The sequence below is a fragment of the Vicugna pacos genome, chromosome 24 (assembly GCF_048564905.1).
Source record: "Vicugna pacos chromosome 24, VicPac4, whole genome shotgun sequence".
In the NCBI taxonomy this organism is placed as follows: Eukaryota; Metazoa; Chordata; class Mammalia; order Artiodactyla; family Camelidae; genus Vicugna; species Vicugna pacos.
Window position 1 is genome coordinate 24912123 of NC_133010.1, and position 26861 is coordinate 24938983.

Consider the following 26861-nt stretch of genomic DNA (forward strand, 5'->3'; position numbering starts at 1 on the left):
CCTACATGGTTGTGCTGAAAGTATTGTGCTAAATAACTAGTTTCATTAAAATACATTTGACTTATGCTCAATTGCAAAACATTTATGATTTGCTTTCTTTGCTCAAAGGGCCAGATTGGGTCTTCTTTCTCTTTGGGAAAACTACGATGTAATTCTGTTGAAACACCTGCTGAAGGTCTGTTTCAGCGTCTTCTCAGGTGGTGCCAGCATCCCTTTAAGTGACAGTCGCTGTTGGTGGGTGTGGGATGTGAGGGGATGGGAATTTTCAATTCCTTGGGGAGGAAACACATGTTCTCTTGATTGGAAAAGGAGAAAAGGAAAAACCCGGGGGCCCAAGACATGCACAGCTGCATTTTATGCCCCTGTCTTTGCAAAGGAAAGAAATTGATTTATCCCTGGAGTAAGAGCAGAGAGAGCTCAGAGAAAGGAGTAAGGACGCAGGTAAACTGTGGACGCTGGGTGACTGTGACGTGTGTGTCTGGTCACCAAGTGTAACTGGTAGGGGGTGTTGGTAATGGGGGAGGATGAGCATGTTGGGGGAAGGGGCCTATGGGTAAGCTCCATTCCTTCCTCTCAATTTTGCCGTAAACCTAAAACTACTCTTAAAAAATAGTCTTTAAAAAAAAAGCATAGGAGCACTAAGAACTGGAAACTTCTCTCTAATAAACCATGTATGAGGAGTTGACCCCTGGTAGCCAGATGATCACACGCAAGGCCAGGGGCTGCTAACAGCTATACAGAAGGAGGAATCAAAGATTCTGGTTAAACTAGAATTTTAAAAGTAGATTAAACAGATAAATGATGCTACCACATTTTTATACTTCCCTTGTATTCCAATCAAAGTTTTTATTATTTTTGTGCCCCTTTGATTATTTAAAAAAGGGAAAAAATAGTTTTACAGTGGAAGAATCAAGCAGAGACCACGTTATCCGAGTGACCCAAGCTAACGTCCCCAGGAGAACACATGGCATCAGGGACCCCAATGGCACATGCTGAGAGAGCATGTCACCTCCAGGTCCTCTGGCCAAACGTGTCACCTCAGGCTCACGAGAAGGTGGACCAGCCCTACTGAGGGGCGGTCCACAGGGTAAGACTGAGAACTGTCAGAGCCTGAAGGGGGCAAGGCCCCCCAAGGCAGCGTGGGGCCCTGGGTGAGATGCTGGAGAGGAAGAAGGCCCCAAGCAGGAGATGGATGAGCGCTCAGCGCAGTCGTGGGGCTGATGATCCCAGTACTGACTGTGCGACGGGAGCATCAGGGGAAGCAGGGTGACTGACGAGGACACAGGACTCTGTCCTGTTTTTCTAACCTTCCCGTAAATCTGAAATTATTTGCAAAAAGTGTTAAAACTATACAAATTATTATTTACTGTAATTAGAGCTTTAAGGCCAGTTGCTATTCAGCATTTTCACTTTCGTAGGAGCACATATTTTTGTAAATATATGTTAACAGAAGCAAATGCAAATGCTCTTCCAGCCCACCTGTCACTAAGACCATAGGTGGCACAACCATGCCCCGCGGATCACCCCCCCCCCATGTTGACAGAGGCCTCTGGAGGCTGGTCTCTCAAACCAGAATGGCAAAGGGAGAGCAGTTTTAAAAATGCAAGGACCTCACCAAGCAGCCGGAAGCTGCACCTAAGGACTCATCCTGGAGGGACTTACTCCACGCCGCTCTCCAAGACGCTTCACTTACAGAACAAGTACGTGGACAGAGCACAGAACGGAAAGCCGTGCTTACAAAACAAAGACAAATTAGGCTCCAGGGAGAGTGAGCCAAGCTCTTCCCTGTGGTCTGATCATTAATTTTCCCTGGTCCTCTGACTCGATTGATCTCTTCTGGAAAAAGCATGACACTTTCCCAGGCTAGTGAATTACCATACGCATTCAGTCCCCCTAGGAGCCGAGAATCCATCAGAGCCCGGGACTGCGGCCTGGCTCCCGGGCATCAGAGCCTAAAAGAATTCCTGACTGAAGTTAAAAAACAAGTCTTGCCCTGCATCTGCCCCAGAGTTCATTCTCAAGATGAACGACATATTTGTTAAGCCCTGCTTCATCTCCTACTGTGTGAAAGAAGTACTTGTTTGCAGAGTTTATCCAAGCTGACAACCACAAAGCGTTATGGATCGTAGGAACCAGTGAGATTATTAGAAGTGTTATGATTCCTCTCATGCTGCCCTATGTCATGTGATGTTAAAATCTACTAGCCCTTACATTGGAAGGATCTGACCTTTTTATCTTTTTAATTTAATCACTGGATAACATTTTCTACCTTTATATTGTTTTATCATCTTGCTAAATAGTGACTCATTGTTCTAATAAAAAAAGAAACCTGCAGTGAAATTATACATCCTTTTTCTACTATCACCAAAGCAACCCTTCTTCAAAAACGGGGGGGGGAGGGGGCAGGAAACACTTTATGACTTGAACTTGGAGCTGCAGGTTTTCTTTGGGGTCTGCAGGGGCAGGGATGGTCGCTGTGGAGGGAGCATTTGCTTCACTCCCTTCGGCACAGTGACAGCTTCAGGGTGGGAGGAGGGGCATTCGCGCTCTTAGACAGACTCACAAGACAGACGCCGTGAACATCGCACTCAGGGGCGTGGCCGTGGCATTCACAGGGCTGACAGATTCCTCCAAAGAGTATTCCATCTACACGGTAATGGCCAGGGAGGCAGGTCTGCAAAACAAGTGGGGGACCGTGTGGGTGACGGCAGCTTTTTACATAAAGTGAATCATCTTCCCAGTATGTTAGAGACACAAACTGCTCAACTTTCCATGAACAGACACTTTTTTCTTTTTTCTTTCTTCCCCCAAAATATCCCATAAAATTGCACCCATTTAAGCATACAATTTGGTGATTTTTTTAAGTAAATTTACTGAGTTATAAAATCATCACCATAATTCAGTTCCTGATTTTTTTAAAGGTCTCTACCTTTAAAAACCTAACACTGTGCAATGAGTCAGCACACATCACAGTGCTCCTCCACTCAATGTTCTTAGAAATCATGTAACAGTCATTTAACCAGTGCTCCAATCAAGAGGACGTTTTTCTCTTGACTTTCTTTTGCTTTTGCTTAAAATTTATTAAATGTTTCCATCAAAGTGTTAAAGGCAGGTCTGTGTCAAACTGCAGGGGTTTACTTGTGCAAACATTACAGGCGTTGGAAGGCAACGTGGGCATTGAGGGGCCGGGGACCAACCCAGGCACTGTACTTCACGGGTCCTCGTGACCACCCTGAGCAATCGGTGTCTGTTCGACAGACATGGAATCGGGAGCAGGGGTGTTAGCTTCGGCCCACCAAGACAGTGCAGATTCAACGCCAGGTGTGCGCACCTCCAGCCCCACGTCCCCGGCTGCCTGGGCCACAGCAGACGCGAAACACAGCTAGAGCGCAGACTGGGGAATGGTTAATTTGGAGGCTGGCACACTCCCCTGGGGGCATGGGCGGAGGGGATGTGGATTTGTTACTGTTAGAAGAATTCTTAAAGAATGTTTCATTATACAAATAATGCATAATGCCTTCATTCACACTGACCTTGGGAAAGTCCCCAGACACCTCCTGGAAGCCCCACCCCCAGGGGACAGCGGGCTTGTCTACAGATGGGCTTGGGCAGGTGCCTGCCTGGAGGGTGGGGGTGGCGGCCACAGTGCTCCCCCAGATTCCATTCCCAGCCATAGCTGCCTGATGCCTCAAGTCAGCTTCTAGGTAAAGGTCTGATTAGAGAATGAGTTTTGCTTAATAGAAACACATGCAAAGGAACGCGTGAGCCTCCTGGGCTTGCCTGAGCCATCACCCCACGCGCACCAGCACCCTCCCCTCCCCTCTGGAGCTCCACTGACTTCTCCAGCAGCAGCTGCTCTCTGCTGCCCCCTCCAGGTCTAGCTGGCCGGGGCTTCTACTTCCATGATTCTCACTGTCCCCTCAGTTCCCACATCCACACACTGAGGTTGTCTGAGGGTCATTTATCCATTAAACACTAGAACCAAAGGGATTAAGAACTGGGAACACCTGTTAGGCCTAAAAATAAATGAGATGTTAAAAAAAAAAGTTCACTGGTCCCCACCTCCTGCCAAAAAATCCTGCCAAATATTTAAAATAGAAATAAAAAGATTTAATTAAATATCTACATCATAAAGCATTAAGCCATCTTTATTAACTGCCAAGTCAGTAACTGATAAAGACAGAAACAAATTATAGGTTAAATGTTCTCATTTTGTAAAAATGACTGCCAAGAAATCACAGCTAGGGACAAATGTTCACAGTCACAGTCAATCAAGAACACGTGAGAGGCAGGACCACGTGATGGTTAACAGCCCAGATCATGTTCAAATCCTGATATGACAACTTCTGAGATGTGTGACCTCGGTCAAGTTACTTAACCTCTCTGTGCCTCAGTTTCCTAATCTGTGGAACAGAAAGTGTATGAAGTACCTACCTGATAGGGTTGTTGTAAGGATTAAATGAGAAAACATGTGGAAAGGGCTCAGAACAATGCCAAAGACATACAAAGTTCTCAGTATGAGAGAGTTACTATCAATATATATATTCAAATAATTGCAAAATATATTTCAAAATTTTTTAAGCAACAGATTGCTTTTGATGACTGCAAGTGTAGTTTCATGTACTGCGTGTGTGAGGTGACATCCACCTAAGTAACATAGCCTGGGGCCAGAAAAAGTCTCCAGACAGGCCTGGCTTGTGTAAAGCTTTCAGATCGCATGCTGGTAATGGGTACACGCTCAAATAAGATCAAGTTCAGTCCTCCTTAGAAATGCAGATATGGCGTGAGCCTTGCAGCTTCCCTGCTGACTCAGCAGGAGAGCAGCCCCTCCTCAGGGCATTCCCAGGCGCCCCAGCGGACTCTTGAGTTCTTTACACAAGGTGGCTCCTAATATTGCTATAGCTCCCCCTAAGTCTGAAGTTTAGAAACAATGGGTTTCCGAAGTTAAAATTCAAATGTGCACCATCACACCACCTTCGATGAGCTTTTTCCCTGTAAGAAGGAGAAAAGAAGAGCGGAAGGGAGGAGGCGCGTACCTCACAGGAGATGCCCGCGTAGCCCTGGGGACACTCGCACTGCTCCACCTCCGTGGCCAGGGCCAGGTCTATCACGTTAGGGCTGGCCGTGTCCAGAGAGACAGAATCCAACCTGCAAGCAGACGGCATCGTTACATGACTTACACACCCGCACGTGGCATCTAACACCTCAAAGAAGACGGATTCCTAAAAAAGATTCAATTCACACAAAATGGTGTCGTGGTTTTCCTAAATAACTAAAGATTTTCACAACAGCACGTCTTCTGGGAGCTGTCATTATTCCCCGGAAATGCCTTCGCCCTTTGGTACAAAGACAGCTGTGGGAAGGCTCTGGGGGCCCACTCCGAAGAATGAACTTCAGAAGCAAGAGCCCATTCTGCTGAACTGTCTCCAATGCAGACAGACTGTCTCTGCATGTGCAGTTCTGTGGCTGCTTTAGCTGCATCAAGGTGCACTTAGCCTGGCATTGCCAGAAATTGACCTTTTTGAGGAAACAAAATGGCTAAGGATGGATTCATGAGCTTAAATAGCCTGTGTGACGTCTAAGACCGTTAACATCAGGAGGGTGGAAACCAGATGCAACGCGGTCACCTCACTGGGCATTTCTCAGAAAACCACACTGAAAACTTCTGATCTGAACGTCAAGCCTGCCTCCTACCAGGCACATTTGTCATGCACAACTCTTCTTACGTCTTCACTAACGTAGTAATAAAAACTAATTTTAAGACAGTTCCATTAGCCATGTCCTTAAAATAATCAAGTAAAGTATATTTGGCTTTTAAAATGTCCTATAATGCATAAAAACGGACTGATGTGTCCTCGCAGTACATATCCCCCCATTTCAATACACACCTGTAATGAGCCATCTTTGCGGAATTGTAGTTGGCTCTGATCAAGAGATGCGTCACGTTGGCCAGGACGGTCATCAGCTGGTCGCGATCCACCTCCCTCTTGCTATTAAGATCCTGGAAGTTCTCAGGCACAAGTCTAACCACATTGAGGTACTCTTCATACGGCTGCAGTGACAGGCCCTCAGCCTGGGTGCTTAAAGTGAGTCCATTTCCCTAACATTTAAAAACAAGAGGAAATACATTCATAATTCAATTTTGGGATCAAAAAATAAAAGCAAATTTTGTATTCAGTGGCTGTTTACTTGTGTGCAAGCTTTTGGGCAAATGTGTAATGATGTCTGAAGCTCTTGGTCCAGGACAGTCAGGGAGAAGATGTTTCACTGCATGGCTCTGTGAGGGATCTAAAGCCTGTGTCCTTCACTGGGATCGCAGAAAAGACACAAAGTCACATGCTAGCCCACAATTTACCTCAAAGCACCCAATCTGACACCCCTAACCTTTAACTGAAGGACAAAAGTGAAAAAAAAAGTATTTAAATAACCCTCTAGCTTCTCATGAAATTGTTGTGAACAAAAATGATTTCCTGCACACCACTTCCACCTGCCACAGGTTGGAGGTGGAGGAACAGGTCAGTAAAGGTAACCGGAGGGGAGCCAGGCCCTGCGGACAAGACCTGAAGTGGCTTCTTACCACTCTGGGAGCCCTTCTGGGTCTTTCTGTGATGGGTGAGGATACAGGGTCAGGGACAGAGGTTGGGGACAAAAATGACAAAGCACCTCCTGCCCTCACATGGTCAGGCACTGCTGCCTAATCATTCGTGTAGGGAGAATGTGGCGGGAGGGAGCAGGGACTCAAAGGGCCCAAGAGGAAGTTCCCACATGGAGGACACTCATCTCCCATTACAACGTGGAAAGACGGCTCAGATGGGGCATTGAGGCAGAGCTCCCCGTGCTGCCCCGAGGCCATTCTGGAAACGCCCGGTCTCCCGGTTTCCGGAGGAGGCAGAGCACCTGCGCAGAGCTCCTGCTACGACGGCCTCGCTTAACCACCGTCAGCCCTGACACTGTCACCTCGCGCAGCCCTCTGCTCCAGCAAAGCCACGTGAGAGCAGTCACCTTGATGATGACATCAGCGTGAGACGTGAGGTCACCGTCCACCGTCTCCACTGGAACCTCGTAAGACACTGTGTACTTCAGGAATCCACCAAACGCCGTCAGCTGGAATGTGTAAGTGAGAGTGAACACCGAGGGGACCAGTCATAGCCCTCAGCGAGACAAGCAAGTCACTAGGCTCCATCTGGAAACCACAGGCCGCGAGCTGTCCTGGCGGCCACTGTACAAAAGGACTTTACGTTAAAGGCAGTGCAAGGAACCACACTGTGTGAATGGTCTGATATTACGAAATGCAGGATATTGTTGAGATGCACAGAAGAAAACGTACTCCTTCTCAGAGACCCCAGGTACGTTACTGTGGACTTCTGCTGGCCCCACAAAGGACATTTATTCCACCTAAGTGCTTTGGGGATGGTGAGTTGGATCCCACAATCTCAACATGTGGTCTCATCGCCCTGCTTGCAGGCGGGCAGAGGGACGTGTCTGATCAGCTAAAGGAAGGTCTAAGGTCTTTCTTCCCGATCAGACAGCCTTTAATGTAAAGGAGATTTTCTCTCTGCCAGGTGTGTTACAACAAGCAATGTTCAGAAGCCAGTCTTTGACCGTAAGACTGGAGAGGTGATCTCAAGACACATACGAACAAAACTGATGAGTTCTGGTGATGAGATCACATTCTCAACAGAAAACATCTTCTAAGACTGTAATTTGATGGGAAAAATCATCATTTTCAAAAATAAACACCACTGAAACAAACACAAAGCTACAAAATTAACACATAGTCATCAAATTAGCTAGACATGTGCCAAGGGGCAGGATCTACACCACACATACCTTTACTTTAAAACAAACCGAACGCACGGTTAAGGTGAGCAGGGACCTATAGGTACTGAGAGAGATTCCACTGAACATGTTTTCAGATCAGTCAGGGCCTGGAGAGAAGCTGCAAAATTGGTGAGGAGGGATGGGACCTTGGCACTGAAGGGAAACATTAAATCCTACCAACCAACATCCCACTTTGCAGTATCACTGTTTAGCACTTTCTTAAATGTGAACTTCATGTGAGCAACAACCATGATAAAGAAGCTGGGGGCAGCTCAGTGGTTCCCCGCACAACCTTTCCAAGTGCTCTTGGCCAGGCTAAGACAGGTGCACAGCCAGCTCCACAAGGCAAGGAGGTGACGGCCACGTCACAATGGCCCAAGTGGTCCAGGAACCCAAAGCAAAGCAGAAAGAGGAGACAAGACTTCACACAGCAGACCCCCTAGGACTGGGCCAGCAGGAACAGAAGTCAAATTTTAATGATGTAATAAAATCAAACAAGGATAAAAAGACCACGTGAGTCAGGCTGAGTAAAGGCTGTATAATATTCTGACCCCAAACCCGAGACCAATGAGACTACTTGGAAGGCAAATGGAAGTTCTTCCTTGAAGCGCTCTGACGTCTTTGCCCAAGACGCCATCACGGGAGGTAACATCTCCAGAAGTAAGGTCACCGGAAGTACCTTGTTTCCGAGGTAGGCCTCCGGGGCGGACCAGTAATACTTGGACGTCAGCCTCTGCAGCGCCGCCGAGTTGTTGATGCTGATCTGGTGACGCCCGCCCAGCGCGTCCTGCTGAGATGGGATCTGCCTGGAACTGACCAAGTCGGTGACCAGCCACCCAGACATCTCTTTTACCTTAACAAAAGACCCAAGAATTTCAGAACAAGAAACAGAAGCCACCTAGGGTTCACTCAGCCCAGCACTAGTGTCTTCACAGTGAAGATGAACCAGAGGCTTGGCCAGGGATGAAGTCAGCACCCGGTGGCCCTTCTGCTAGTCCAAGGGCGGGAGAACTGAGGATGAGTCACGCGTCCCCCAAAGCCAGGTCAACTGTAAGCAAACAGAGGGGCAGCACCGCAAGGCCATGGACACACAGCTGAGGTTAAAGAATAGCGACGAACCCAATAAATGCGTTGAGTAAAATGTCTTTTGCTAACTCTGACTTCTCAGTTGCTGCCCCCGTCTTTTTAGCCAAATGCTGGAAAGTGTATAAAATAACCTCCAGATTCTGTCCCCTCAATCTGTCGCCTGCGTAGAGATGACAGGAGAGCACCCAGAGGGACCCACCCCCATTTGCAAGTACTGATCAGAACCCTCTCTCCCCCGGTGACCCCCACTCCTCTCCAGGGGGGGGTAAGGAGGGAGGAGGGAGGGAAAGGAGGAGGGTTGGGAACAGGCCTACCTCCGGCCATCAGGCTGTCCTCCCCAGTCCCCAATCAGCACCCCCTCGGGCTCATCCCCCCAACACCCTCCGATCCCCAGATGGCAGGGGACCCTGCCTGCTTTCATGATCTCTGCACCACCGGCCGCTGTCTCGCCCTTGCCAGCTTCCTTGAGCTAGAACATATCCTCACGTCCTCCTATGCTTCCTGGCCTGAGACCGGTGGGGCTGGTGGGTGAGATCTGACCCTACAACTTGATGCACTGCCCCACAGAAGAAATTTAAACACGACACATTCTACAACACTGTAGTATCCCACTGCTTCGATAGGGAAATGTACGTGGGAACAAACACGTGAACTAGAATGAAACTTCAGTGACACTTTGGTAGCGGGCAGCCTTCGGTCCATGCCACGTCAGTCCTAACGGTGAGACCAGTGTTACAAAAAAGGCAGCTCGCGGCTTCCTAACAGCACTCGAGAGTTCATCTGAGACGGTGCACTTATCACGTCCTGGCTCGGGGAAGGGGCTCGCACCTGACTGACGGGCCAGGAGAGGCTGCCGCAAACGTCAGAAACGCCAAAGCAGAAGCACTCGGAGCAGCCCTGGGGGTTTCTTGCGTTCAAGTTATAGAACCCCGGCTTGCAGCGGTCACAGTGTCTCCCCTCCACGTTTTCCTGCAGGTCAGAGTAAAGTCAACTTTGGAAGTCAACAGGTAGACAAAATAAAACGACATGAACAGCATATTAGCAGGAAAGATGTCTGCTGACCAAGAGATACCAGTAAATAAACAGATGCTCAGAGTAAATGTGAAGCCTCATGATGCCACTATTTCCAGCTATTCTGAAATACTTACCATTTGATTCTGCAGTCAAGGCTGTAGCCAGGGATCCTAGAGCTCGGTCATTATATTTAAATGGCTTTTTCATATTGTTTGATTTTAAATCCCTGTTTGCTGGTCTTCAAAGCAGCTTTCAAGATCTGAAGAGGACTATGTAATTGTCGTGCCAATAGATGCTCAAGAGTATTTTCCATCATATGTAACATGTGCCTAAGACTCTGCTTACGTGGGAATAAGCAACGAGATGCAGCTGGAAGGCTAATGATTTACGAGGGAGATAGTTATTAATATCAAATAACACCTCCTTGCATCAGATTAATGCTTTTCTTATCATTGTTCAGTTCCTTTTTAAGGGAAATCCAAACTAATCTATCTGCCTTTAACTAATGTTCTTAGAAATGTCGTGTTTACCCGGTTCTCCTCTAAACATAAAGCTGGAGAGGGACATCATAGAAGAGGCAGAAGCCAAGGCCTGAGAAATACAGTATTTGGTCTCATCCAGGAAGGCACGGAAATGCCTCTGGAGTATCTGGCCATTGCCTGAAAGGCACCAAAACAGAAAATCAGGTACGCGCCTAAGTCCAAGGACATATTCTGTGGCCAGTTCACCGTGACATAAAGTCACGTTTCTCAGGAAGGTGTGGGGAGGGGGTGGTTCTGCTTAATCCTCAATGCTCTGCTTAGGAACTGACCATCTGAGTCAATGGAATGCGTCCAATTTTCAGGAAACCTCAAAGGAAACTCGGAGACGGCTTTAACCTCCAGACGTACCTTACAGAGACAAGACTCGGAGCAGGGTTCCTCATTCAAGCTGCCAGCTGGACTGCAGTCACAGGGCACACAGGCAGGGTAACCCTTATAGCCAAACTGGCAGCGGTCACATTTTTCTCCCGCATAACCTTCCTTGCAGGGACACTGACCTGGCCACTTCCCTGGAAGACAAGAATGGCAGTGACCAGCGGGAAGGCAGGAGAGGCTTAAAGTGGGGGTCGGCCAACTACTGCTGTAAAGGGGCAGAGAGTAGATGTTTCAGGCTTTCTAGCCAGAGTCTCTGTTGCAACAATTCAGCTCTGCCCGTATTGCTTGAGAGCAGCCATAGATAACACGCAAACAGGTGGACACAGCTCTGTTCCAATAAAACCACTTATAAAAACAAGTGGTGCCAGATATGGCCCATGGACCATAGTTTGTCAACCCGTGGTTTAAAGGAAGAAAAGGGAGATAAAGAGGCTGGTGGGAAATGGTGCAGGAGCTTTCGAAGCCATTTGGGAAAGTGCTAAGTATAGAGCTACTGTAAGATCTAGAAATACGACTCCTAAGTATGTTGTCAAGAAAAATGGAAACATACATCCCCCCTAAACAACTTGCACATGAATGTTTATAGCAGCACTATTCACAACAGCTGAAAAGTCATAAGTTCCCCAATGTCCATCCACTGATGAAGGGAGAAATCAAATCCGCACAGAACGGAGTGCTGTTCAGCAGTGAAAAGGATGTCGTTCTGACACCTGCTACAACAGGTATGGACCTTGAAAACATTATGCCAAGGGGGAGAAACCAGTCACAAGAGACCGCATAGTGTATGTTTCTATATACGGAATGTCCAGAATAAGTAGGTCTACGGAGAGAAAGTAGATTAAGGGTTGCCCAGAGCTGGGGGAGGAGGGGATGGAAGGAAATAGGCAAGGATTGCCAATGAATAAGGGGCTTTCTTTTGGGGTGATTGATGAAAATGTACTCATATTAGATTGTGGTGATGGCTGCACTCACAAATACACTGAAAAACAATGAATTGTAAACTTTAAATGGGTGTACTGTATGGCAGTCCATTATATCACAAAATAAAGCTTTTATTTTAAAAGCCCAAAAACAAATGGTAGAGAGCAAAGAGCACTATTTTAGCTTTTAATGCCAGCTTTGACAGCTTCTGGTTGTGTATACTGGTCAAGTTTCTTAAATTTTCTGAGTTACAGTTTCCTTGCCTGTTAAATGGGCAAAATTATTTTTATCTGCTATGGTTGAAAGTTAAAATGATCTGCATTTCCAGGTGAACCCAATCAAGGGTAACTGTCATCACTATTATCACCACCACCATCACCACCACCACCATTATCATCATCATCACCATCACCACCATCACCATTATCATCACCACCATTATCACCACCATCACCACCATCATCATCATCTCGTCACAGCTCCCACGTTAAGAATCATTCAGCCATGTAATTTACTGTTCACGTTGCCAGCGGGCCCCATCATCAGTGTACCCTTCCCGCCTGGTTGATACCCATTTTAACTGCTAGTGAGGGAGTATCTGAGGAGGTCGCAGAAGGCTCTGAAGAGATTCAACCTATTCAGGAGACTCTGGCCTTTGTCAGTCAATCTGCCAGTTTTTGAAACAGAAGGAACACTGACATTTACCAAGCTACCTGGAGGATTCGCTTGCTCTGTGAGATGATGTGCGCTAAGCCTTCCCAGTGTCTTCTATGAGCTGAATCAAGTGACTGCTATCTACTGTGTCCTGCACATGACTTTAAACCAAGCCTTATTTCTTCTTTCATCAAATGCTCAATTAAGCTCTCAAATGTCATTTCATCAGCCTAACATTGCCGTCTCCACCCACTATCTCCCTCCCATCACGATTGCTAATTCTGCCTTATGTCCGTGGCACTGACCCCCACCTGGCATTATATTGCACGTGTACTTGTTCCTTCAGCGTCTGCCTATGAGCAGGGACCTTGATCTCCTATTCAAACATATGTTCCTGGCCGTAGAAAACTGCCTGACAAATACTGATAAAGATGCAGTGAACAAAAGAATAAACAGAGGATCATATCACCAAATTGCTACGAAACAGTCTCCCTAGGTACAAATCTTAAACACACACACGAATCAATTACAAGCACAAAAACGAACCAAGTACTCACCTCTGTGTATGTCAGAATGATGGTCATCCTTAATACAGACAGAACTGAGGGACCCCCGAGGGTCACAGTCACAGGGGTGACAAGGGTGGTCCTCATAAGGAGACACCTGAAAAGCAGAGGTTGTCCAGGATCACCTTACTCGAAATAACATCAACCATAGTATCAATGACAAGGCGTTGGCTTCTTATCCCACACGTGACTGTCACAATGATTTTGTGCACCCAGAGGGTAGAGGCCAAGCCAGAAAATCCCAAACATCTTCCTGATGGTGGCAGCAGCTAGCAGCACTGGCCAAGCGTCATCCTTTTCCATGATCACTGCTACCCGGCCCCCCTCACTCTGCCGTCTCTTGGAGCCTCGTAGGAGCATCTCCCGTGACCTGGCCACCACGGGATTCCCGTGACAGCTGCATACGACACAGGTGAGGACTGAGCACTTCCTCTGGGCAAGATGCAGCTGCTGTAGTTACGGGCTGACTCTGCTCGGACAGTCAGCGCCACAGAACTCTGAGATCACACGGCCAGTGGGCCCCTACCCCCATTCAAGTGAGGTAACACGGAGCGAGCAAGGAAACAGGACAGGTAGTGTAGGAAATCCACATCCGAAGAACACTACCAGCGTAACGAGAACATAAAGGAAACGTTCCAGAAGGGAGTGAGTCCCAGCGCTGAGCCTGACGCTCGGCCGAGCACATCTCTTTCCCCCTGGGGGTGACGGGAAGCTGGGCCCCGACCTTGTGCGGTCTGTAGTAGCCGTCAGTGCAGGTCTCGCAGTTGACCCCCATGGTGTTCTGCAGACAGTCGATGCACACCCCTCCCCCTCGGAACTGCCCGGCAGTGTCCAAGCTTCTTCTCTGCTGTGCCACGCTTTCGTCATAGTAGCAGTCCTTGGCTTTATTGTGGCAATTGCATTCTAGGAGAAGAGTTTAACACCTCAGTTGCTGTGTATACCACGTCCTAGGTGAAGAAAAGCCCTGCCTCCCTAAGTGAGTGTGGAGGACCATAAATTAAACTAAAATTATAGAACAAGTAATTTCAGTAGGACATGGGCAATCTCACGGAGGCACTGGGGAATCATACGCGAGGCAGATGTGTGCCTGCCCACTTGACCCGCCAACCTATCTTCTGGGATCGTCTCTTGCAGAAATACTTGCTCACGTGTCAGTGACAAAGGTGAATCCCTGCACCATCGCTTGTGTTAACAAGAGACTGGTCACAACCAGAATATCCACGGAGAGGTATCTGTTTTGACTGTTACATCCATATAAAGGAGTTCTGTGCAAACGTCTTTAAAGTCAGCATCCCGTGGTGCTCATGGGGAAAGACCTTCCTTCAGATACATTGTTCCACATGGAAGCAGCGCACAGAATGACATGAGTGGTACATCAGATTCCGTGCAGTGGCCTTGTGAGGTGGAGGAATGTCTCAATACTCCTTTGCTTGCATAAGCATTACAGGAAGAATGTACCAGGGAATAATACAAGGTGGGAAGGAGGGAGATGGGGCAGAAGTAATGCTGCCCACTAGATACTTTTTCATGTTTTGTAGACATTGGCACCTTGTGAATATACTGCCTATTTAAAATTTAAATCCAAATTAATAAAGAATAAGTGAATATACAGGAAGGGGAAATTCAGCCATAATAGCAAATTCATAACGATAAATTTAAATCTCAGTCCTTTAAACTGTATTAAGGTAGTCTGCAGCTTTGGGAACTTCTTGAATAGCTAAGAAAACCAATTATTTACTAATTACAAATCTGAAGTCACCATAAATTCTGCAATTCTCAGGGGACTCACCCTCACACGTGTTACCGGAAGACACGGTGCCGGGCCTCCAGGGCTGCTGGTGGTACCCAGGACAACAGCGGCTGCAGCTGTCGCCGCAGGTGTTGTGTTCACACTGACACTGGAACTTCTAGACAGTAAGGAACACAGGATTGCACCCAAAAATGTACCTGTATGTTTTACTTAATTTTACTTAAAAGGAGCCCATCACAGTCAAACACACGGCAAGAGGTTACAATTGAGGATATATGGTGATCCACAAGCAAACTGGCATTTAATCTTTAGAGGGAAAAAATACACATTACGACCTGGTTACAAACAGAAATGCAAAGGAATAAAGCAACACTAAAATACAGACTAACAGAAGCTTTTCAGAAGAGATATGCTGACTTGAAAGATTTAGGAGCTTCTATTAATAACTTTCTTGATATTCATCTCTATATTTTCAGCATCAATAAGAGAATAATCCTATCAAGAGTTAAACTATTACAAAGATTGGGAACAAATGAGAAGTAACTTCACGTAAGTTATTTAAAAGAAGAAAGGAGGATGCCATCTTATTCACTCAATACTGTGCTCAAGCAGGTCAGCTTTATTTTATCCTGATGCAGTGCCACAAAAATGAGAGAGGGGAAACTGGGAGGAGGGGAGTCCTTTTTTTAAAAAATATAAACATAATGTCTAACTGTACATGATTGTCACTTGACTGTCTATATTATAGAGAAGATCTTCAAAATTCACTGAATTGACACTTTAAAATGGTTAGAATGGTCAATGTTATATCTATTCTAACCACAAAAAATCATGAAAAGGATTTAATTAGAAACATCTTTTCCAACCAAAGCAAAATGAAACTGTCCTAAAAAAATGAAACCAGTTAAATTATCTGAAAATCTTTTCTGTGGCATGATTTTCTAACTTTCAACACATGCCTGGAATAACAATGTAAAATGTAAACATTATACCTACAGGTTCTATTTGAAGTTTCAGCAAAATGTGAAATGCTAAAACTCACCTTTGTAGTTTCATCCCATGGGCAGCTACTGGCATGGCCATAACAAATGCACATTCCTCCAACAGAAATGTCTTTTATTGAATAGTAATACTAGGGGAAAAGAGAGGCACAAACAGACATTAAAACCTCTTCTATTTCAGTGAAAAAATGTTGGCACTCCAACAAGTATCTCAGCTGTTACCGGTAATGTAAAATACAGACACACATTTTAAATTATATTTCATGCACGAGTAAATATAAATAAAATATTTGTGTTCAGTTTAAATAAATAATGTTCAAATTACTTCATCAACAGAAACCAAAGGATTTTAACAAGAATTTCTCAACTTGGAAGCATCTTAAACCAAGGCAGTCATGTTCAAAACCCATGCTACTGAAAACCCTAAAAAATATTCCTAAATTGAATACAGCCTTATATAAATAGGAGAATAACTCATGGCCAAGTAGGATTGATCCCAGAAATGTACAGTTAATTTAACACACAAAAATCAATGTAAATCACATTAGCAGAAAAAAGGAGAAAAATCATAGGATCATTTTGCTAGATGCACAAAAACCATTTTACAGAATACAACAGCATCATTAAAAACTCAGCAAGCCAGGAGCAGAAAATAGCTTCTTTAGTCTAATGAAGGCGTTTCTAAGGAAAGCCTGCAGGTAACAGCAATCAGATACAGAGCCAGACTGGGATGTGAAGAAATGACCACAACATCCACTGCATGCCAGCATTATGGGATGGGTGGGGTGAGGGACCTGAGGACATCACTTCAGAACCATCACTTCAGCGCCTAGTTTAAAGGTGGCGTTTTTAACAGAGCATGTATCATGATCTTCAATAAAGTAAGAGAAAAGGCCAACCTCGGAGGAAAAGTCTATGTCCTTAAACAACGGAAACATTCCACCATGGTCAGGAGCCCAACTGGACTTACTCGTCTTGTAACAATAGGATCCAGGTCTTTAGGGTCCCGGTGGCTCAGGGTCATAAGGTCGGCATTGAGGGTTCGAATGCGCTGTAATCGCAGGCGGATGTATCGTGCGGAAGTGAATTCCAACAACTTGGGTGAAAGATCATCAGAGCTTGGTCTGCCATTGATGAGTGATGTATGAATCTAAAGATAAAGACATACACACACACACACACACACACACACACACACACACACACATATATATATATATATATATATATATATATATATATATATATGTAATTTTAGGCATGCAAAAAAATAGCCTTGATGGTTTAAATTCAGGACATAATCTTTATGGATACAAAATAAAATCAAATCAAACAACCAAGTTCTTGAAGAAATCTGTCTAATGTTCACTGACACTTGTGAACACCATGATCACAGCCCATGTTCGAGTTACTGGAGTTATTCATTGCAGTGTCTCAGGGTTGGCCAGAAACCTTTCAGCAGGGCTACTCCTCCCAGGGCGGTGAGGGCATTTTAACATGTATCAATAGGTTATGACTTCTCTGAAACAAATTCTAAGTGTGATGAATAGACTGGGGACAGTGAGAAAAAGAAGTGCCAGGAAGCTTTGTGATTCCTGCTTTTCCAGTTCTCCTCTGCTCTTGAAACAAAGCAAGACTTGCGGCAGAGGACCTGCTGTGCAAACCCCTTGAAGGATTCCTTCAGGCTTGTGTCATCAAGCCAGATGCTACCAAGGCATGGGTTGCTTTGGATTACGTGCTGACTGATGATGTGTGTGCGGCCCGGGCATGTAGAGCACTGAGCTGGAAGAACTCACGATCCAGCTCCATCCCTCCACACTGCTGGAGAGAACTTCAGAGAGAAAACCAGGAGCTCTGTCTCTTAGAGGCTTGTTGGTTCTCTCTTTAACATTTCAACAAAGATGGCTGCCCTGGTGTCATGGAAAGACGTTTTGAGGGGGATCTGATGGAGTTACTACATCACAGCAGAGTGAAGGTTGAGGGATCTCCTTGAAGGGAAGAAACCAATAAAGTAAAATGTATCAGTGGTGACGTGAATCATCCGTAGACACCCTCAGTGCTAGCTGAACTACAGCAGGTGGAGAGTCAGAGGAAAGAGCTCAGTGATCTGTGCCAGGAGTGTCCCATGCTGGCTCCCCGCCAAGTTCCCACTGGAGCTGGGGGCTCTGAACAAGAAACAGACCTCCCTGTGGGGGACAGTACCTCTCCGTGCTCGAGTGGCACCAGCCTGGAGTAATATGAGGTGCAGATCACTTCGTCATCGGCCCTGTAAGTGGGCGGCCCCCGTCTTGGAGTTATATTGTAATGAGTCAAACACTCCGTGTCACTAACTGCGTAAAACTGCCAGGGGCTGAACTCCACACCATCCAGAGATCGCTCCAAAATCCAGTTTCCAGGGCGAGGGGCATTAGCAGCTTTGACGATGACATAAGCAACTTGAAAGACCTGGAACAAAGGCACCGAAAAGTCTCAATCAAGAATCAGTAGCAAGCGCTCAAACACCAAAGTGCCTCTTTGGTGGTGGCCAGTGGCTCTTAACGCTTTTGAAGATAACTGCTTAGTGTTCATCAGAGATGTATCTCCTGAATGTTTTCCTGGTAGCATTTGTTTTCAAAATAAACTCAAAAAATACTCACAAATAAATGTGTATTATCACTACTGTTACTATGAACAGTCTTAATATTAACATAAGTGCTTGCTTTCCTGTTTCCAGTGTCCTCCTCCATCCAGATCCTGAATGATAATAGTGGTATCACACAGACGGCAGTGTCAAATGTGTTTCTAACATAGTGATTTGGAGGTAACGTATCTGAATACGAGGGGAAAAGTCAGCCCACGACACACCTCTGCAATGGTTAAAACCCAGAACACGGACACCACCAAGTGCTGGCGAGCACGTGGGCCCACAGGAGCTCGCACCCGGTGCTGGTGGGAACGCAGAGTGGGCGGCCGCTTTGGAAGACAGTTTGGCAGCTTCTTACAAAACTAAGTATACTCCTACCACACAGCCCAGCAGGCACACTCCTTGGTATTTCCCCAAGTGAACAGAAAACTCCCATTAATGAATGGATAACTGAAGTGCGATACAGCCATACAATGGAATATTATTCCATGATTTAAAAAAAAAAGAGCTCTCACGCCACAAAAAGACATGGAGGAAACTTGAAGGCATATTGCTAAGTAAAAGATGCCAATTTGAAAAGACTACACACTGGATAATTCCAACTGTATTGCCTCTGGGCTTTTCATTTATTTTTTTTTATTTTTTGTTCCCATCGTAGTCCTCACCAATTCTAGGAATACAAGAGCTCCTTAAAGTTAACCCACCATAAACCAAAATATTCTGCATTCATCTACTGTTATTCCCTGGCAAGGACAGTTTTATCTCATTATAATAAATATGTTCACCTATGAGAAATGTACTCCAATAAAATTTAGTCTGCAAGAGATGTGTGATAGTTTAACTATCCACGTTCATCTGCAATTTTCCTCTAGAACACAACCACTGTTTCTAAAGCACAATAAAAGCAAAATAATGTTCTTGGATTTCAATTATGAGGAAAATCAGGAGTTGTGTATCTGTTATGAATATTTGTATCTGGAACTAAATGTCCAATGTTTAAAAATCTAGAACCACCTTCATCCATTTAAACCACTTGTAAAAATTAAAATAACGGAAAGACTATTTTGCCCCAGCCAAACATCTCCAGAAAATTCTCCCATGAACATAATTACATGTTTTTTCTTTTTGTGAGTTTATTTTTTAAAAACCCTTTCCCCCAACTTTATCATTCACATATTCCACAATTTAGATATATATTTGACTTACTATAGTCTAATGCTACCGAAATACCAAACACTTCTTGCACACACCTGGCAGTCAGCCTTACTGTCTCCTCTAGAACTAGTCCTGAAGAACATCAGGGTTTTTGCACAGTGTGCGGGCAGTTACTTTCACTCCCACAAAGATCTGGCACGGTGCCAGAACACCAGGACGGAATCCATCCTAAACAGCTTTCCACTGGGTTTTCATTCGGATGCCCAAGCTAACTGGAGGGACCCCATCACTGTGCAACTGCTTTGCAAATAGCTTCATCACAAAAAGAGAACTCTATGAGCACGTGGACCACTGCAGCAGATGTAAAAACAGACTTCACAAAGTGGAGGTGCCAAGTGAGATAGTGCGATCAGGCAGCCCATCTGACGGGGATGGAAGTCAAGGTCATTTACGAATGGAATTCACCTTCTGTTTTCCAGTTTCACATCTGAAAATGGAAAGAACCAATAGGCCCACCTCATGCGTGTTAAGAGTTTCAAGCATATCACCTCAGTTAATCCCAAACAACCCCGTGAGTTTCAAGTTCCTGTGGTTCCCATTGTACATCTTAGGCAACTGACTGTACAAACTACTGAGTTTCAGGTCCCCAGGAGAAACCAGGCGCCTCACTCCGGAGCATCCACTGTACTCGCCCCCATGTCCACACACAGTGAGGCTGCGGTGCCAAGACGGTCACCTGCAAACCAACAGAGAGAGGCCCCAGGAGTCAACCCTGCCAGCCTTGATCCTGGACTCCTAGCTTTCAGAACTGTGACAAATACATTTCTGTGTTTAAGCCACTGGTCTTTGGAATGTGCTCTGGTGGCCCCAGCAAGTTATCACGAGCAAGTCTGCTTCCCCAGTTGTGCGACGGCAAGCAGGTCTTCACGCCTAATACAGAAAAAGTGAGGGGTTCTCTGCTAACGTATAGAATGCGAAACTTTTGCCCAGAGGAAATCCATGACACTTCTGTTGCCCCTTTGCCGACTAAGCTGCCTTTTCCCTTCACATAAGGTTGGCTGAACACAAACTGATGACACAGGGTTTCAGTCCATTCGGAGTCACTGAGGTCTTGCCAGACCTGCAGCTGATACAGCCACTTTCAAATCCACTTTCATCAGGGTTTTCCGCCAAGAGGCCTTTGTTAATGATCACTGGAATGCACACAGATGGGGCCACATAAGTAAAGGACACATCCACCAAATACCATCCAGACAGGAATTTTCACGTGGGCCTCAATCTTGACTTAAACATGTTCAATCCACCTCAGGCACAGAGATAAGAAAAACACACAGAGCCTGCTTATCCAATATCAGAAGAGAGTTCCACATGTGCTCGGTCAGGGAAGTGTCTCCCTCTGCATGTGACCTGCAGGGGCCCAGGTACCACGTCGGGGCTCCCCGGCTGGACTCTCTACAGAAGCACTCACCTGCCTCCCTGGCTGTAACTAAACCGCGCACAGAGGAATGTGTTCTCTTACACGGTGAATACGACCTTTTCACAGGCGAAAGTGATTGAGGTTAACAGTCAGATTACGTTAAAAAAATAAATAGAGTTATGTCTACTTAATAAGTAACAGTGCTCAATTAGCTCTATAAAAGTTACGAGCTAAGCTTTGTAAGCTTTATTTCTCAGGACATGATTAGGAAATAAAATTTAAAGTGATCATTTGAGCTAATACTTATTAATCCAGAATAAAGAAGGAATTATTTACTAGAAGGCTAATTACTGGTGCAGGTATGACTCACTTCTGGCTTTACAGAGTGCAGGTCACTGAAGTATCTGATCAAATGATAACCATGTGAAGCAGCGACAAACACGAGGCAGAACCAGAGACATTTACTTGGCACACAGGACCCATGAGATACGAATTTTAGGTAAATCTCTTATGGGCATCTTAAAATGTCGTCTCTATTCTATTTTAGTGGCTGTTTTACTGTTATCTCTCATTTTAGGACCAGTATGCAAAAATCAACAGACAAAGGAAACAGCTTCATGAATGAGAAGAGAACTGGGGATAAAAAAAGGTTTGTTTCTCTTTTAATTTGGTGCTGTCATTAGAAGTGCAGGATAAACACATCAGAATCCAGTCTCCTTTTCCCCCTTTCTTTTCTTCTTGCTTTTTCTTTTTATTGAGGAAGGAGGGACTGGCCACCAGTCATAGCACATTTAGATCAAGTAGGTTTCTTTCCTTAAAATTCTTAAGATTGATCTCAGAGCATCAAGGAATGCTCATTTTGGAACCAAGCTTGGATTCTTCAAGTGGACGCTGAGGAGAAGCCAAAGAGAGACAGGCGATCACCAAGGAAGAGCGGGCGGGGAGAGGAGCCCACCTGAGAGCAAAGGGGAACAGGCCCAGCTCCCTGAAGGTGGGAAAGGGGCACTTAAAACACCGGCCAAGGAGCTCCATTTTCCATCAGCTAGAGACGTTATTCCAGGAGGACCCCACAGGTAAGCTGTCCCTGTGCCACTGTTTCCAGCCAAGGGTATCTAGGAGTGTTATTCCAACAAGCGCGTGCTGAGCTGCTTTAAGACTCAGAACCGGGAAGTTAAGAGGCCGGTCTGTGTGTAAGGGCTCCACGGATCTCCCCCAGAATTGCGCCTCATGTTCAATTTCTCTAAGGGATGCCTTCACTAAGTTTTCTGAAGATTAGCTGGAACGACCTCAAACGCACAGCCAGGCATGTCACCAGATGCCCTTAGTGGGGTCTTCAGTGTTCCCCCACCTACTGGTGCCCTGTGACAGCCGAGCCCCCAGAAGAGATCGCCCTGCCTGCGCAGCACAGTTACCGGCCATCCCAGGACCTGAGAAATGTGCCTCTCCTGTCCCCCGACTCTTCACCACCACGTGGCCAGAGCTATCTGGTTTTCACCCATGAACATCTTGGCCTTTGAGATAATGCTGGGCTTGTCCCCAAAATGCTGTGCCTGTTTGTCCACACTGAAACACAGGTGGCAGTAAATACCACTCCTCTCCTCTCCCCGTGACCATGGGAGGAGGCTCAGAAATTTGTCCTGGAGAGTGAAGGGTCAGCAATATTCCAGTAAAAGCGACACTGGACAGGGTGGTCCAGACGGTGGCTGCAGAGATCAGTCACCTCTGCCTCCGGTGTCACAGGCTGAGCGGGCAAGCGCACACCTGCTCGGCGGCCTTGCCCTGTGGGTCCAGATCCTGAGCCTCCTGAGAACAGTCTGCTTAAGAGAAAAGCAGAGACGTGGCCCCAGAGGAACAGGGGCAGCTCGTCTCCCCGGTAGGAAAATGGCTGCTGCTCTCCTGGGCAGGCGGAGGGACAGCAGAGATGTTACTCTCAGAGAAGCGGCCCCTGGGGACACAGGGGGATGAGAGCACAGGACTCCCCCTAACACTTTTTCACTTGAGGGTCATCCAATAAACATTGCTTGAGCATCTTTGTAACAGGACCCTGGCAGGTGCCACAGATACAGGTGAAGGACATGGTGGGTGTGGCCTGGATGCTCTAATGGGAAGACTGAGGTGGCCAAGTCCCCTGGGAGAAGGACAGAAGGCTTTCAAGGTGTCTGGGGGAGGCCAGTCTGGTCTGGAGAAGGGATGGGGGTCACGGAAGACTTCCTTGAAGGGTCTCTGAAAAGAGGAGGAGACTGAACAGGAGACTTCCAGGTAAGGAGAGGAAAGATGCAGAGACAGAGGCAGGGCCCTGTGGGGCCAGAGCACGGAGCGTGTAGACGCGGCAGGAGGCCTGGCTGGTTGGCTTGAGTGTAGAGATGGGAAGGGACTGGACAGGCATGGGTATCTGCAGCATGCGGAAACTTTCAGACCATCAGAGGACCCTACACCAGGGAGTTGCCAGGTCACCAGGGATGAAAAGATCATGGAATCGGATGCTGGTGTCAGGAAGTTGTCAGAGAGGGTAGTGCTGAGACAGTTAGGATCAAGACTGAAGTAGGGAAAAAACCCAGTAGGTCTTAAAGAGTTTTCCAGAAGGTCCAATGTGAGTGAGAAAGAAACACAGGCCAGACCTCCTCTCCACCTCAGGAAGACGGGACAAGCCTCTCCCACGTGGCCCCGAAACCCACACCACCCTCTTCTCTCCTCAGTCGCAGAGCACTCCTCGCTGGAACATTTGGAAGCTCAGCTTCCTCTCACCCCCTCTCCCAGTCCTCGTGGTGCCCTCTCGTGCCCCAGCCGAGCCAGCAACGGTTAGGAGTTTACATCTCCCGTCCCTCTGCTCATCCCTCGTCGTGAGAAAACAGTGCCCTCGCACCCCAGGAAAGTACAAGGGGCCCCTAATCATGAAGCCTCACTAACCCAACTGGCGGCAGCATCTAGAAAAGCCGTGCAAATCTGCACTTGACTGACTCCCTTAAACGTTAACCTGTGAGTTATCCATTTACAGCACTTGGACACAATAATTACGTGTTTCTTTGGTCACTAAATCTAGCTGAATCATTTATAGTTTCAGCACTAGAGAGATTAGAAAGCATTTTTTTGCTTTTGCAAGATTTCATTCTGAACGTGGGACCGTGACCTACAGCCTATGTGAAGATTCTCATCTTTCTTTCGCTACTGCTACCTTCACTGAATCTGTCATTTGTCAGGCATCGAACTGACAAATCATCACATTTGAAGCTTTTTAAAGAAAAGAATATCTAAATAAGGGTCTTATGCAGGAAGGCTTTTGTTTATTTAAAAAGATGTGGTGGGAATGAAAACTGGCGCCACCACTATGGAAAGCAATATGGCGGTTCCTCCAAACCAAATGAGACATAGAATTACCATCAAATCCAGCAATTCTACTTCGGGGTGGATACCCACAAGAATTGAAAGCAGGGACTCCAACAGATATTTGTACTCCAATGTCTACTGCAGCACTATTTACAATAGCCAAAAGATGGAAACAAACTGAATACCTATCTATCATAGATAAATGGCTAGACAGACTCTGAGTTGCAATGGAATATTATTCAGCCTCAAAAGGGAATGAAATTCCCACACATCCTACGACATGGATAAAACTGGAGGACAGGGGTGTGGGTGTAGCTCAGGGGTAGAGTGCGTGCTTAGCGTGCACGAGGTCCTGGTTTCAATCCCTAGTCTTCCTTTAAAAAATAATAAAATAAATAAAGAAAATATATTTTAAAAACTGGAGGACACTATGTTAAAGGAAATAAGCCAGATACAAAATGGCAAATACTATACGATTGCGCTTATATGAGTTACCTAGAACACACAAGTTCACAGAGACCAAAATTAGAACTGTGGTTACTGGGGCTGGGGAGGGAGGGAGAATGGGAGTTATGTTTAATGGGCACAGGGTTTCAGTCTGGGAGGATGAGAAAGTTCTAGAGATGAATGCACAACAATGAGAATGTAAGTAATGCCACCGACCTGTACACCTAAAAGTGGTTAAAACGGTCAACTTTATGTTATGTGTATTTTTCCACAAGGGGGAAAAACGATGTGAAAATAGCAGGAGAGAAGTGAGTGGTACAAAGACTCAACGTTCTGTGGACGACAGAGACTTTGAAATTGAACGTGGGTAGAGACCAACTCTGCAGGAGCCAGTTCAGCCATCTGGAGGGCAAGCCAGCGGCTCAGAGGGGACATGTGGAATCCTGTCTTCCCCATGACCCTATTTCTGTCACATTCTTAGCTCTGGTGAGGCGTGATGGTACTTCACAAAACACGAAGCCGGAGCCCCAAACTGTTAGGGTCTGGAGATGAAATGAGGCCCCTGCGTGATGTGACCAAAGACCCACAGGTCAGAGGGTGGGCTCCCCTGCTTGGGGAGGTTTCCTGCACCCCAGCTGACCTCGGGGCAGCCCCACTGCTCGCCTGGAGTCTGGTACGAGGCTGTAGGTGATCCTGCAGGTGGCCATCCCCGTGCACCACTAAGAAATGGTTATTTTGTGGGCTTTCTTGTGTTTCTCACACATGGAGAATAAAGGTACGTATCCTCTGATGATAGGCATAAAATAGTAGAAAAGACAGAAAATGTTTAATTATAAGACTGACAGTTCTCACAGTTCCTTCATTAGGGGGAGAAGAGGTCTTGGAAACTATTAAAACTATATTATATCAGTCATTTTATGACTTTATGTTTAAAAAGATGATTAAGAATAACCCAAATTTGATTTACAAACTCTTATAGAGGGTGGATATGGGAACTTAATTTTTCTGTAAATCTAAAATTTCACTTCGAAATAAACTATTTAAAAAAGCATACACACACACAAAGACACAAATCAACTTATTTACAAAACAGAAACAGACTCACAGACATAGAAAACCACCCTATGGTTACCACGGGGGAAAGGGGTGGGAAGGGATAAATTGGGAGTTTGAGATTTTCAGATACTAACTACTATATGTAAAATAGATAAACAATAATTTTCTACTGTGTAGCACAGGGAACTCTATTCAATATCTTGTAGTAACCTATAATGAAAAGGAATATGAAAGGAATGTGTGTATGTATATGGGTGGCTGAATCACTATGCTATACACCAGAAACTGACACACTGTAAACTGACTATATTTCAATAACGAAAAATTTAAATTTAAAAAAATTTAAATTAAAAAAAAATCACACACACACAAAAGAGAAGAACTCTTCATACACATTACTGCAGTTATCAGTTACTCTAAGAAAGCTTAAAATGTAAGAAGAGTGCTTAAACCACTCCAGCTGGCCGCAGAGAAGGCTTCACCAAACGCCCAGGTACCCTGGCTTGGAGAGCTGTGGCCCCCGCTCATTACCTGCAGGTTTTAATTTGTAGTGATCACAGTCAACAATACTGGGTTATGAACTTCAGAGTTGCTAAGAGACTAGGTTGTACTTGTTTCCAGTGCGGAAGAAGGAACGACAATTACGTGATGTGACAGAAGTGCGCTAAGTAACGCCACTGCAGTAACCATCCTGCAATATGTAAATGGACCAAACCAGTGCTTTGCACATCTCAGAGCTACACAATGCTATTCCCAATTATATCTCAATAAATTAAATTAAATTAAATTGGTACCGAAAAAAGAAACTAGAATAACCCAAACAAACTAACAAGAGGATGGACACACAAAGTTTTGTATATTCACCAAGTGAAATATTGCTCAGAAACAAAAGAAACAAACCACAACAAACCAGAAATAAAAGGCACAAAAAGGACACGAAAAGAACAAGCTGTGTGATTACATCTGTATGACATGCTATAGCAGGCAAAGCTAATCTAAGTGAAAACTTCAGGATTGTGGTTCCTCTGGCCAGCGGGAGCGGTGGAGGGGAGCCTGTGGAGAACTGACCGGGATGGGCGCAGGGGAACGTGCTGGGTGATGGACATGTC

The 26861-nt window shown here is 45.8% G+C and overlaps 1 protein-coding gene across 2 annotated transcripts in view; it reads right to left on the reverse strand.

The window, feature by feature from the left end:
* Positions 1–26861, reverse strand: part of LAMA1 (laminin subunit alpha 1) — a 124305-nt gene that overhangs the window by 69044 nt on the left and 28400 nt on the right. For both annotated transcript variants that reach the window (XM_072949236.1, XM_072949237.1), the window contains 13 exons: positions 17933–18175; positions 16701–16880; positions 15772–15861; positions 14769–14886; positions 13704–13882; positions 12971–13076; positions 10812–10972; positions 9736–9876; positions 8501–8674; positions 7003–7104; positions 5889–6100; positions 5037–5148; positions 2564–2674 (listed from right to left, as the gene is read on the reverse strand). In XM_072949236.1, the coding sequence (XP_072805337.1) occupies positions 2564–2674; positions 5037–5148; positions 5889–6100; positions 7003–7104; positions 8501–8674; positions 9736–9876; positions 10812–10972; positions 12971–13076; positions 13704–13882; positions 14769–14886; positions 15772–15861; positions 16701–16880; positions 17933–18175 (1929 nt within the window). The remainder of the gene's footprint in view (positions 1–2563; positions 2675–5036; positions 5149–5888; positions 6101–7002; positions 7105–8500; positions 8675–9735; positions 9877–10811; positions 10973–12970; positions 13077–13703; positions 13883–14768; positions 14887–15771; positions 15862–16700; positions 16881–17932; positions 18176–26861) is intronic.